The sequence below is a fragment of the Paramormyrops kingsleyae genome, chromosome 12 (genome assembly GCF_048594095.1).
Source record: "Paramormyrops kingsleyae isolate MSU_618 chromosome 12, PKINGS_0.4, whole genome shotgun sequence".
Taxonomy (NCBI): Eukaryota; Metazoa; Chordata; class Actinopteri; order Osteoglossiformes; family Mormyridae; genus Paramormyrops; species Paramormyrops kingsleyae.
In genome coordinates this window covers 8,477,622-8,490,465 of record NC_132808.1, presented here as the reverse complement: position 1 = coordinate 8,490,465, position 12,844 = coordinate 8,477,622, and the positions used below count along the sequence as shown (strand labels likewise).

The following is a 12,844-nucleotide window of genomic DNA, read 5'->3' as shown; positions in this document are numbered from 1 at the left end:
AAAGCCAAACAAAGATATTGTGTGCATTGCATTTTAATTTCAGCCATTTAAAAGAATGGGAAACTCAACAAAAGGAGGCACAAAAGCGAAACTAATGGTGGAATGATCTCTTACTATGGACCTCACACCACATCTCCGTGCCTCAGGAGAGCTCTGGTCATCTCTAAGAGACATGCCTCCCTGCAGCTGGCGTGAGAGTCGTTAGGAAGAAGTCAACATGGACAAGTCAAAAGAACAGAGGAGCTTCCTGAGTAAGATGTGGGGTTTAACACTGAGAGGCTAAACCTCAATGTTGAGGGGGGAGATGATGCGGCCAACAGGTTGCAACATTGCCGTTCCTCAGTGGGAGCGGCAGAGGGCAGAGGGCAAAGGGCAGAGGGCAGTACCAGTATGGGCTTTTTGGGGCTTGAAGCAGGTAGAGATGTTGAGGAGTAGAAAAGCAGACTGGATTCTTGTCCTAACTGTCCTTCACACAACTCCCAAGAGGTTCTCCACTGGAGAGTCGTTATTGTTTCCTGCCGGTTTTGTTTCTTTGGGAAAATCCAAGAGCCTGTAAACTTACTCGAAACGGGTGCTGTGTGGACCACCGCTCTAAGATCCTGGTGACGCACGGAGGACAAACTCAGAAGGCTGAGGGTCCAAATGAAGGAGTGCTGGGGCAATGACATCATGTCATGAACATTCTTGTGGACCACTGGGTTAAGAACCTCAGGGATATTAATCATAATTAATTATTACTAACACACATACAGTAAAATTAATACTATTACTAACATTACTAATAAAGCATTCCTCCCATTGCTGACTGAATCAGTTACTGGGCGCTGTGGTTTTTTAAAAACCGACAGAGAAGAATCAGCCGTTGCCATTTTAACTATAGGTGCACCGATCTGCGGCCCCACAGACTCTCCCCGTCCCACGTCTCATCTCCTGCTGAACGTAACCTTCCTAAACCTTTCCTTGAACTTCTGGAGGTAATCTTCTGTACTATCATTTCTCCGTTATGTTCCTCATCTGTTTTTCTTTTATACCCAATGGCCTTTCTTACCTAGCTACGTCCTCCCGGGATACAAGTCTGGCAGACACACGAGGCCGCTCTCCGCAGACCAGCAACGTCCAAACAACCTTCCGAGATGCAACGTTCACAGATGCTGCCAAAACCGAGCATGACACTGAAGAATAAGGTGCCATATTATTGTGCCCTAAAAGCACATCAAAAGTAGGGCCATGTTGCTCTTCAGTAACATCTATAAGAGTCTATAACCATGCCACCATCTGCCCTGCAGACTACATACCTGGCTGGTCCCTATATACGGCTTGTGTGTTTGTGAGTGTGTGCGTCTGTGTGTGTGCATCCAGTAACTGGATATTAGCAAATCATTCCTCCGTACTTCACAGGGAATCCAATGTGTTTCTCATTAATCTCAGCAAGCTTGACTGTTGGGACTGCAGAGGTCTGATGGAAACTGTACCTCTGTATCCCTGAGGCACTGCAGAAAGAGGGAGAGAAATGGGAGACACGGAAAAGACAAGGGGGGGGGGGGGGGGCGATGAGGGACAGAAAGAAAGGAGGAAGATGATTTGATAAGCAGAATGAGAAAGGGTGAGGGAATGAGATGCAGGAGGAGGAAGAGAGGAAAGAGAAATAAAAGAATGGAGTGAACAAGAAGAGAAAAAAGAATTAAAAAAGCAGAGGGAAAGATGAAGGAGAAATGAGGAGAGGTAGGAGAGGGAGCGTAGGGCTCCAGCACAGTCCCGCCCTCTCTGTCTGCCAGTACACCCCCACCCCAGCTTGCACAACGGAGCCATTATCACCACACCAGATTCCATCACCCATTTATTTTCTATTCGTTTGTTAGCGGAAGTCAAACGCTCTCACATACGAACGATTTCATCTAATTTCTCCCCGGATGGGAAGTGCTCTTGACTGGAAGGCTGTTGGACAGGCAAACCGCTAGACTGAAAGTCTCCAGCGATTAGTAGTCTGGCCCCTTTGGCATTGGGCGCAACAGCCAGGCAAGGGGCAGGTACAGTGAACAACGTGGCCAGTGTTTCCCTGGAAACACACTGGGCGACAACAGCACCATCCAGCTTTTAAAACAAGCAAATGAAGGACCCAAACTTCAATTACTGCACATGACCGGCTGAGACGCGAAACTGCTGTTTTAATACCGGAGGAACGTTGTGTCTACAGCTCACCTCCAGGGTTGTGGGTTCAAATTCCTTCCCCCTTGCTGTGTGTGGAGTTTGCACGTTCTCCCCAGATTCAGGCGGGTTCATCGGCTGTTTCCCGCAATTCAAAAACAACCAGGCAGCCAAAAAGACACGAAATTGCCCGTAGTGTGAGCTTGTGCGAGTCTGAGTGTGGGCCCTGTGATAGACAGACATCCCATCCAGGGTGCCTCCCAGGCTCAGGCCCTGTGCTTTCTGTGACAGAACCCAAAGCCCACCGCCGCCCGTCACAGGATAAGCGGCCATGAAAGATGGAGAAAAAGTTGAACTGCTGACTTCTATGGCTTCTTCATGGTCTGCTTCTCTCTCTCTCTCTCTCTCTTTCTCTCTCAGACACATACATGTTCTCACATCCAAAGGAGTATCGGCCTTCACAGACGACGCCAAAAACGCGGGACAGTCACCTGATCACCACTTCAGCCTCCAGCAGAGTTTGTTTTGCAGCAGGACTAGGGAGCCAAACCAGATCCATGCGGAGTCACTGATCTTACCTCACGAAGCAACCATGCAATTTTCTCTCAGAAGTGGAGAAATCTTCACAATGTAGGCTTTGGTTTCCATAGCTACCAGGACCAAGGACTAGGGAAACTCTGCTCTACATCATCTCTTGCCACACCATTAATTATGCTTATGTTCAGCTCTCATTTGAACTTCAACTGGATGCGTAATTAAAAACGTCCCAGTCCTTTTTGTGCATTAGCAAAACAAGAGAAAGGCTCAACAAGGCAGAGCCATTAGCCATTTTGGCTAAAACATTAGAGGCAGCTGTTTAATACTGAGGATTAACTATTGCCTTAATGATTAATCTTTGTAAATGTGTTTCCCAAAACTTAAAAATAAGAAGAGAAAAACAGAACAGCTGGTAAATCATGGAAGACATTTGAAGAACATTAGCAGGGGACAATTTGTCCACAGAAAGTTTTTAAAATTCTATATACAAGCATAACTGACTTCACAGGAGAACAGGCACAAGCTCACAACACGTCTATGCAACATGTGCAAGCGGGGACACACACCCACATTAATAAAGCACACCACCAATATTACAAATTATGCACACTCCCACCACTGGCAAACACACACGCACAGCACAGCACAGCACAGCACAGCACAGCACAGCAGACATATGTTTGTTTTCATATCTTTATGGGGACTCTCCATTCATTTCTATGGGTATATCCCTGATCCCATCTATGACAACCTCAACCTCTGCCCAGCCCTAACCTTAACCATAAGTAACCAAACTAAATACAAGACTTTTGACATTTTTAGTTTTTTGATTGCAGTCACAAATTATTATAAGATTGAGTTTCCCCTTGTGGGGACCGAAAAAATGGTCCCCACAATGTCAAAATATTTTTTAACATATTGTGGGGACATTTGGTCCCCATAATGTAATATATATATATGACAGACACACACGCACACGCACATGCACACACAGTGACCCTGGTGAGCAAATGTTTGAGAACCACTTTGTCAGAGGTTACTTTGGTTTAAACCGTGGTTGATTTCCAAGCCAACATTCCGCTTTAGTTGGAGAGATCAGAGGATAGGACTCTGAGCAGTGTGTTCTGCTGCCACCTACAGGCAGGAAAGGGAATACAAGGCTGCTTGAGCCCCATTCTTTTTATCTGATTTAATATTACAATTGTAGTTAGTGGTTCACTTTCAAAAGTGCATTGGAAAGAAAAATCATGTCATAAAGCTACAAAAACGAAGAGATATAGAGGTGATATGTCTTGAAAAAAATCCCCTTTTATCTATTACTAATGAACCGTGTAGATTACCTGGGGTAAGAATATCGGTTTCAGCATGAGCCAGGGCCGGCACAGCCAGCACTGACAGCAGAAAAAGGGGAAATATTTACAGCAAAGTCCCACAGTTTTACACCAAAAAAGTTGGCGTCAGAGCACATCAACATGGATACGTTAATGAAGAATTCACGACCCTCCTGCATTCTACTACTGTGAGCACAAGCTTAACAGAGGGACAACATACAGAGACGTAAGAGGAGCGGGATTCTCTTGGTCTCATGTTAGAGTCTTGTTTTGGAATCTTGTGGCAGAGAGTTTCGAAGAACCTTGGACAGGTCGTCCGAATTTGACAAGTCTTGAAACTCTGATAACCTGCCTCTGGATAAGTAACCATCAGTAGAACCAACAGAGATACCAGCTAGGAATCCTGTTTTAGGGGGCCATGGAGTCTGGGTATCGGACGAGCAGAGGAGCCTCCAGATTCAGACCTCCGTCAGGCATGAGCTGCACACTGGCTCCAGAACTACGGCGATATGGGATGGGGACCCCACCCACCCACCAGTCACACACCAAAAACGAATTCCGTTTGTCTATGGAGAGTGGTAACAGCTCCGTGACAAGAGCCCCTGTTTGTCATTAGAAGCAGGAGGGGAGGGGAGGGTAGAGCGGGGGGGGGTGCCTCCCCCCCGTCGCCTTGGGCTCTTCTCCCGTAGAGCGGCGGGGCCCGCCACGACCGCATGACCAATGGGCCGCCCTCGGAATCCACGTCGCCGTAATGAATGCAGGCTTTCTGTGCGGCACAAACCTGCCAGCACCACACATGAAAGGTCGGGATGTTCGGCTGCACGCCGCTGGTGGAATCACGAAAAGAATTAAAACCGAAATTAAAAACAAACAAAAACAGACCAAGAAAAAAGGCCAGGAGCTATAAGTACAGCTGAAAGGGAGGGAGACGCCAAGCATGCTGGGAAATCATCCCGTAATACCTCCATGCCCGTCTGAACTTAATCAGGAAAATCCGGGCCTGGCTGAAAGGCTGCGACAGTCAGACATGTGGAATCGTACATTCGCCCGTTCAAATCCCAGCTGTTCGAAACTTATTGGATACAGACATCTGCTGGAGGGCCTGAGTAACTTACCATATTTTTACTTATTAATATAATACGGAGGAGGTGAGGACTATAGTCACAGGTGATCATGGAGGAAGGGGAACAAAACGGAGCCAAACCTTCATTGGTTCCTCCTTCTAAAGAAAGAATCATACAGAGACTCTCACAGGCCATGGAAGAGTTGGTCCATTAGTGGAGCATTTGGACTGCAGGTTTCTGGGATTATTACAAGACAGGCTGGCACAAATCGGGACAGGTGAAGCGGGGTTCGAGAACACAACCAGTCCCGGACCTCAAACCCTGTAGGTGAACGGCCCACTCAGGACGCTGCTGGAGGCCAGCGGAGCCCCGAGCACACATGCTCGTTCAGGCGGGTGCCCTGGAAGAATCTGCCTTTGATGGTCGCGGGTGAGTCCCTCCAAGCCCGCTCGCCGCATCTTGTCCTAATCAGCAGTAAACAAAATTCTGCCAGACATTCCATCACAAAACAAAACGCTTTCAAATGCTCGGGGATGTTACCCCGCCGGCCCCTCGCGGGATGAGGGGGTTAGCCAGGCAGGAGCCCACGCCATCAGCGTTTCACTTTTCCCCCGCATCCCCCCCGTCGTTCCCTTCTGTCTGCGTACCGCAGGGCGCAAGCACCACCCAAAGGGGGCGCCGCTCGCGGACAGGCACGTAAAAGCGCTCGTTTTTGACACATGGTTAAAGTAGCGAAACTGAGATTTAAACGTCTGCAGACCCGTTTCTGTTGCATATCTAAATGCAGCACACAGGTCCTCCGGTTAACTAACTGGGGAAAAAAAATTTTAAAAAATCGCAGAAGCTGCTCGAACTTTCTGCTCTTTGGATGAAGCTTTCTGCTATAGCAAAGGAAACAAAAAATAAGCAGTGGTGCATTGGCAGTGCTACACGTGCTCTGAACGCTGTAAAACTCAGAGCAGATTGTCGCTGAGCCTGCAGGGGCTTGGAGGGAGAGCAGAGGAGAGGAGGCGCATACCGTCCCGACTGCTCCTCCAGTAATTACTGCTACACTCTGGCTGAACCTCTGAAGGAGACATGCCTGGGCACTGCCAGCAGAAGGAAGCCCCCCCCCACCCCACCCCCCCTCAAAATGCCCCAGCAGTTCACCCAGCAGGACCACGAGTCTCGGCTCAGCGGAACACGTGCGGCCAAGATCCACGCCGAACGAACCAATCAGAGAGGCCCCTGGTTAGGAGGCGCACCGGGGACGACCTCTCAAAGTCACGTGCAGACTGTGACCTCTAAAGAGAGTCACGGACGTGCAGATGAACACCGAATCTCAAGTCTGGTGACATCATCGGCACTGGCTGGCCAGCAGGCCCCCTCCTGGGCCCTCACCTGTTTCATGGCTGTCTCGCCGATCTTCTCCGAGTGCTTGCGGATGCTCTCCAGGAAGTCCTTAAGGTCGGACATGGAGACGTCGCGTATCTGGGTACGTAGCAGCGGTATGTTCTCCGCCATGATGCCACAGAACCGGTACTGGCCAGCCTGGGGCAGGCAGGAGAGCTCGAGTTGCTCCAGGGTACGTAATGCCGGGTAGTACCTGTAGGGGGCAGTAAGGGGACACTCTCTGTACAGTGCACATCTTTGTAGGAGTAGATGTTCAAGGAACATAAGCGAATGAATTGACCTGTAGGTCAATTATACCACTGAACCAAGCAACCCAATGCATACATGAAGAGATCTGGAGGCAGAAACAGAAAAAGGCAGTTTTTTTTTGGAGGTTCCTAATTCCCACCAGTACAGGGTGACCTCCCATCATGGAGGCTCACTGAAGGACGCCTCGGGGGGGGGGAAGCTGGGCTTCCGTCCGTGCTGTCGAACACCAGACCTATTACACAACCTGATCCGACTCCACCAGAACTGGCGGACCTGCTCGTTACCTCCATCCTGACAGCGGCGAGAGCCAAAAGCAAATAAATAAATAAAACAAGGGGCGCCACAAGAAGGGAAACAGATAAATCTTTAGAAAAAAGAAAAAAAAAAAAAAAGAGACTGCAAGTGATTTACAGGCCTGGCGAAGCACATCTTCAGGTCACAGTGGGGACAGACGAGTGAGACGCAGAAGCTGTTTACAAGACGGGTCAAGGATGTTAGCAGGCTGAAGCAGACACGCCCCCTGGTGGCCAGGCCAGGGGATGGGCAAACCAGGGACAGCCCCCTGGCACCCAATACAGCCGCAAAGGTCCCAACAGGGAACGGCAGGCAAAGCTAAGCAGCAGCAATGGAAGGGTTAAGCCAAGGTGGAAAAGAGCGGCATCCCGGGCCAATCGGCGACTGCGACGGAGCAGAAACTAAACTTCTATTAAAAGAGCTTGTAGGTCCCCAGGCTGCTTGCGATGGACTCCTCTCTACGACTGCGATCTTCCCCGTCCAAAGAAAGCGAGGTAATGAGGGGGGTGATACAAAGAAAAATAATTTTAAAAATTAAAAAAAAAAAAGTTTGCTGCTGAAACCATTAGGATTCCTGCTGTGAATAAATTTCAAGTTCTGGATCGGTGACCGCGTGTCGGTGGTGGTGGAGAGGCTAGCATCTAATCGAGCTGACAGGCCGGGATGAAATATGGGCCCAGACGCGCCACGCCGCGTGGGACAAGGGGCTCTGGATGGAGTATTGGCTTTGCAGAATTTCCAGAGTGCAGTCGGCCTGCATGTTTCTGCATGTTCTGGGGGTGGCGAAGCATTTAAAGAAGCACTGAGTGGCCTCGCCGAGGAGTACCAGCTACCCTTCTGATCCAGGGCCAGGTACAGCCTGCACCGCTTGGCCAATCATCTGGAGAAAGCTCTAGACCACAATGCCAAAGCTTCCTCCGTAAGTTCTAGCGAGGAGTGGGGTCACCTCGGTGGATTTTCCCCACCGGGGGTGGTTCGTCGAGAGACCGTCAACCGAGTACCCCTACCCTAAATTCTCTTTCACATCATGGCCCCCTTTCCCTGCGCTACCCCCTCATCATTTCCCCATGAAACGGGCAACACCTCTGCACCTTGGAAAGCTGTAACAGCCCAGCTGAAGATGGACGGATCTGTGGCTTCCGGCACAAGAACCCAACTGATGTGAGATACATCATACTTCACACTATGTTGCCTTTATCTGCGCAGCTTCCCTCTCAGTAACGGGCTAAACCTGACATCTGCTGCCACCTAGAGGTAGTCATGCAAACAGGATATGAACACTCCAGTCGAGGATCCTCATTATGCATTAGCAACCAGTCCCTAGAGAAATTAGGTATTAACAGTATTAACAGTGAAATCACTGCTACACAAATTATGAATTATGAATTTCTGCAAAATGCATTGGCTGGGCAACAAAATCAAACAGGATGATATTTAAAGCCCCCCCCCCCCCAACCACACACACACACACACACACACACACACCTTGACAAAATGGCACAAAAAAAATTCAAACTGGTACCTTTTGGCCCTCATCTGCTCCTGTAGTTTGCTGTACATCTCCAGCACTGAAAGCCAAAAACAGCCTCAATGTTACAATGTTTCTGCCAATCCTGGACTCCTGCAGCACAAGGGCTGGCTCTAAAATCAAGCAATTAATGCTGATCTTTACAGAAAAGCCTCAGCCAGCATTTCAGAACAATGCAATGTGTAAGAGACGTACTGGGCAGACAGTGGGCCAGTTTGTCAATGGTGGTGGCGATGTTCCTCTGCTGAAGGCGACATTGCCGCAACTCGTCCATCGCGGTCAAGAGCTGTAGGCATATGGAAAAGTAATCAAAAGTCTGTCCTTTGAAAACTCAATTCAGGATTGAAATATTACCCTGTGTCTTCAAAGTCCATAAAGTACGGGCAGAGTGAGCCAGATATATTGCTTTTATCTACATCGGGCCAGGATTTTTTTCTGAAGTGCCGAGCACAGCTTTATGAATTAAAATGCCTTCAAAGAGGTCGATGAACTGAAAACCTGGTGGGAAATACCATTTGGGACGGTCTCCATCAGGTCAGCTTGGTATAATCTTTGCCCGTATTCCTTGGTGTATTTGCTCACTCTCTCACAGGTCACTCGAGAACCTTCATTTTGTATAGTGTGATTAGATGTGTTTGCATTCAAATACATTTTCAGTCGATCCAGTTGTAGCTTCCATTTCTGCTGAAGGCTGCTATGGATAATGTTTTATGCTATGGATGGTCATGTAACCTTTTTTTATCTAAATAGTTTTACATGCAAAATAATCAATCCATCCTTCTCCCAATACATAAACTCATATGCAGAATGTGCATGTGTTGCATGACTACCATGCTGCAGCTCAATAAAGGTCTTAATTATGAAATTCAAAAGATGGTTATAAATTATCCCCAAGGAGGGTGACAGGTCTTACCTCCTTCCCATCATCCTGGACCCTCCTGTTGGTGTCAGTCACCTGACTCTGAGATGAGAAGCAGACCGTTCAGAAACACAACCCACACTGACACAGCTTTACCAATCCGTGTATCAGCGAGGTCACTCTCCACCTTCTGCCCCTCGAACCTCCCTGCTTTCTGCAGGCCTCTGCCGCTGACCCACCTTGAGCTTCTGGGCCTCGCCGCGCACTTTGAGCAGCTCCGTGATGGAGTCCACGAAGCCCTGGAAGTGGTGGTTGCACATCTTCTCGATCTCGCGGTCATGGTTGCGAATCCGACCCTCCAGCTTGTCCATAAAAAGGCCATGTTCCTGTCCATCATACACTGATCTGTCACAGAAGGACAGATCACGGTAATGAGAAGGACGGCCATCTCCTCCCACAATCCCTCTCTGTTACATCATCCTCTTACAGGAAAAGAAGCATTAAGGTCATAAGTCACAGTAAACTGACCAACATTTCACCCTGAACTAATCCAGCGCTTACCGAAGGTCAGTAAAGTGCAGTACAGTGATCCGCCGCTATATCGCGGTTCAGCTATAGCGCCCCCGCAATATCGCGGATTTTTCCCCGACACGCCACAGTTCTCTGCGTATCGCGTACCTTGCTTGTGCTCCGATTGTTTTCGTTTTGTTTTAAGCCCTACGACGGCTCCCAAGCGTCCTGCATCTTCTAAGCCTTCTGGTAGTAGTGAGTCTAAGCGCCAGAGGAAGACCTTGACCATTCAGGAGAAGGTAAAACTCCTGGATATGCTTCGGGAAGGAAAGCGTTACGTGGACATCACTCGCCATTATGGCTTGAATGAATCAACGGTATATGTTTTTATTTTTATATATTCCATTACGTATACAGAGAGAGAGATCTCTCGGAGCAAAATGCCCCAGCAGTGTGTGTGTGTGTGTATATATATATGCCAAAGGGTCACCTTTGTATGTATATATATATATACATACATACACACACACACACACACACACACACACATATACATATATACATACATACACACACATACTAGGGATGCAAATTATCGAGTAATTCATTAATCAATAGTTGTTTCATCTTATCGATCGATGATCGATTAATTGCTAAGCGGCAATTTTTCTGAGAAGCTGAATTTCCCTCTGAATAGGTTCCTCTGTGTACCGTTTCTCTTTTATCTGTTGTTTTATCTGTTGTTTGCTTGTGTTCCCGCGTGTGCGTCAAGTACGTCTGGCGTCAAGTGCGTCCCACGAGGACTGGCAAGGAATTATGGGTTCAAAATACAATTAATTGCAATTAATACATTTTAAAATCGAGTAATTTCTTATCGACAATTAATTGATAATCGATTAATTGCTTATATATATATATATACACATATATGTGTGTGTGTGTGTGTGTGTGTGTGTGTGTGTGTGTGTATGTGTTAGGGATGTACACACACACACACACACACACACACACACACACACACACACACACACACTACATATTATTATTATTTATTATTATTTATTATTATTATTGTGTTACTCATATCCCTAGCCTAACATCCACATATATGTGTTGTTTTAATAAGTTTACATGTGTTTAAAACGTGTGGGAGGGGTACAATAAGGCTTAAACTATGAAAACCTATCGCTAATGGTCTGGAACGCATCTTCCGCGATAGGCGGGGGATCACTGTACATAATATGCAGCATAAGTCACTTTTGAAAAACCATTCCGGCACTCAAAACTATACATATTTCAACCACAAGGGGGAACCCTTTCACCAAGAAAACTAAACAGAGTCACACTGTCAGCTGGGAGTATTGCTCAATCAGCATGTCTAGAGAGAAGTTCAGAACCGTTCAAAATTTCCACTGACTGAATTCCAAAACACATTACATTAGCACTGCAAGGTTTGTATAAACGTTTGACTGAATTCGCTTGTTAACACTTTTCACACCAAGGTAAAGATTCCACTTTCCCAGTCACATGTGTGGGCAGAGAGAAGACATTTGCAACATCACCCCTACTGACAGGCACCCCCGTCCCCCCCCCCGTCCCCCCCATCCCCCAGATTTCATGCACACCATGTAGACAAGACCCATCCAAAATACTGAAATATATTAGCATACCAGGAAAAAAGGTGGGCTCATGACCACCAGCCGCAACATCAAATGCAAAAAGAAACTACCAGCAAAATCATTGTTTTATTAAGATACACCAGTCTCTCCTATTTACTGAAACTAACTAGTACAAATCTCAGCTCCTACGAACCTTAGTTTTCTATATAATGTATACATACTCCCCCCAAAACAGGACATGCCTTAAAAGAGCACAGCAACGAAGCAAACTTGGTTATCCTTTCCAGAAATACTCCAATGGTTTGGGCATACAGAATGTACAGAGTAACAGAGATAATCTCAGAGACCATGAGATTTGCAGTAGGACAGTGTAGATTCTGCACAAAACTATACAATTTAAGCATATTCACACAACAGATACTTGTGGATTTACCATTGCTCAAGCAAAGCAACCTTTCTGCAGTCCTGAGAGGGAAGCACATTCAGACTGGCTGAAGAGAGATTAACAGCGTGATCTACCGTGAATAGCGTTTCCCAATCTGGCCCTCGGGACCCACAGACAGTCCACAGATGGGCTGAGGGTCCACGATGACTGGATTCGGAGCTGGGAGGGAGCAAAAACATGCACTGGCTGTGGGTCCTTAAGGAGCAGACTGGGAAACACTGACCCAGAAGGTGTTAAAATAGGGGGGGTTTGAATCCCAGGAAGAAGAGCCGAGAACAGAGACCTTTGCAGATGATGGACCGGCTTCAGAATACAACATGAATACTAATTAGCCAAGAACTCAGGCTCAATTGGGGCATGATTCTGGTGAAGGGGGGCACAGGAAGGGGCCGGCCAGGTCTGGGGGAGAGAGCGAAATGGCATCTCTGGGGAACCAGTGTTTACGCTCAGCCCCATGGCTCAAACACAATGCAGCTCATCACGACTGGCCACCCGCTCACTTCCTGTGGACAGGAAGTACCCCCCAGCATCACAACGAGTTTCCTCCTTCCTTGGGTACAGACACACACACACACCCACACACACATACACACAAACAAATTCATAAAGTACACAAGAACGTCTTAAAACCAATCAGCAATCCACCTTATCCCTCTGAACCGTAAAGCCAAACCAACATGGAAGCCATCTGGCCTTATGAACTTATTACCTATAGTACCAGTCAAAAGTCTGGACACATCTGCTTTTGATGCATTTGTTTCTATTTTAGCTATGTTGGTCATCGTAAAAGGCCTCGAGGCAATTAAGTAAGTCATTCCTCGGTTCCTGGTTGGTCGGTTCCAGGACCACCCACTGATACCAAAATCTATGA

The 12,844-nt window shown here is 47.4% G+C and overlaps 1 protein-coding gene across 4 annotated transcripts in view; it reads right to left on the bottom strand.

Moving 5' to 3' along the window:
- exoc6b (exocyst complex component 6B) overlaps window positions 1-12,844 on the bottom strand; it is an 81,371-nt gene that overhangs the window by 52,073 nt on the left and 16,454 nt on the right. For all 4 annotated transcript variants that reach the window (XM_023838134.2, XM_023838135.2, XM_023838136.2 and 1 more), the window contains exons 2-6: window positions 9,639-9,804; window positions 9,454-9,501; window positions 8,736-8,826; window positions 8,535-8,580; window positions 6,458-6,662 (exon numbers count right to left, since the gene is read on the bottom strand). In XM_023838134.2, coding sequence (XP_023693902.1) covers window positions 6,458-6,662; window positions 8,535-8,580; window positions 8,736-8,826; window positions 9,454-9,501; window positions 9,639-9,804 — 556 coding nt within the window. The remainder of the gene's footprint in view (window positions 1-6,457; window positions 6,663-8,534; window positions 8,581-8,735; window positions 8,827-9,453; window positions 9,502-9,638; window positions 9,805-12,844) is intronic.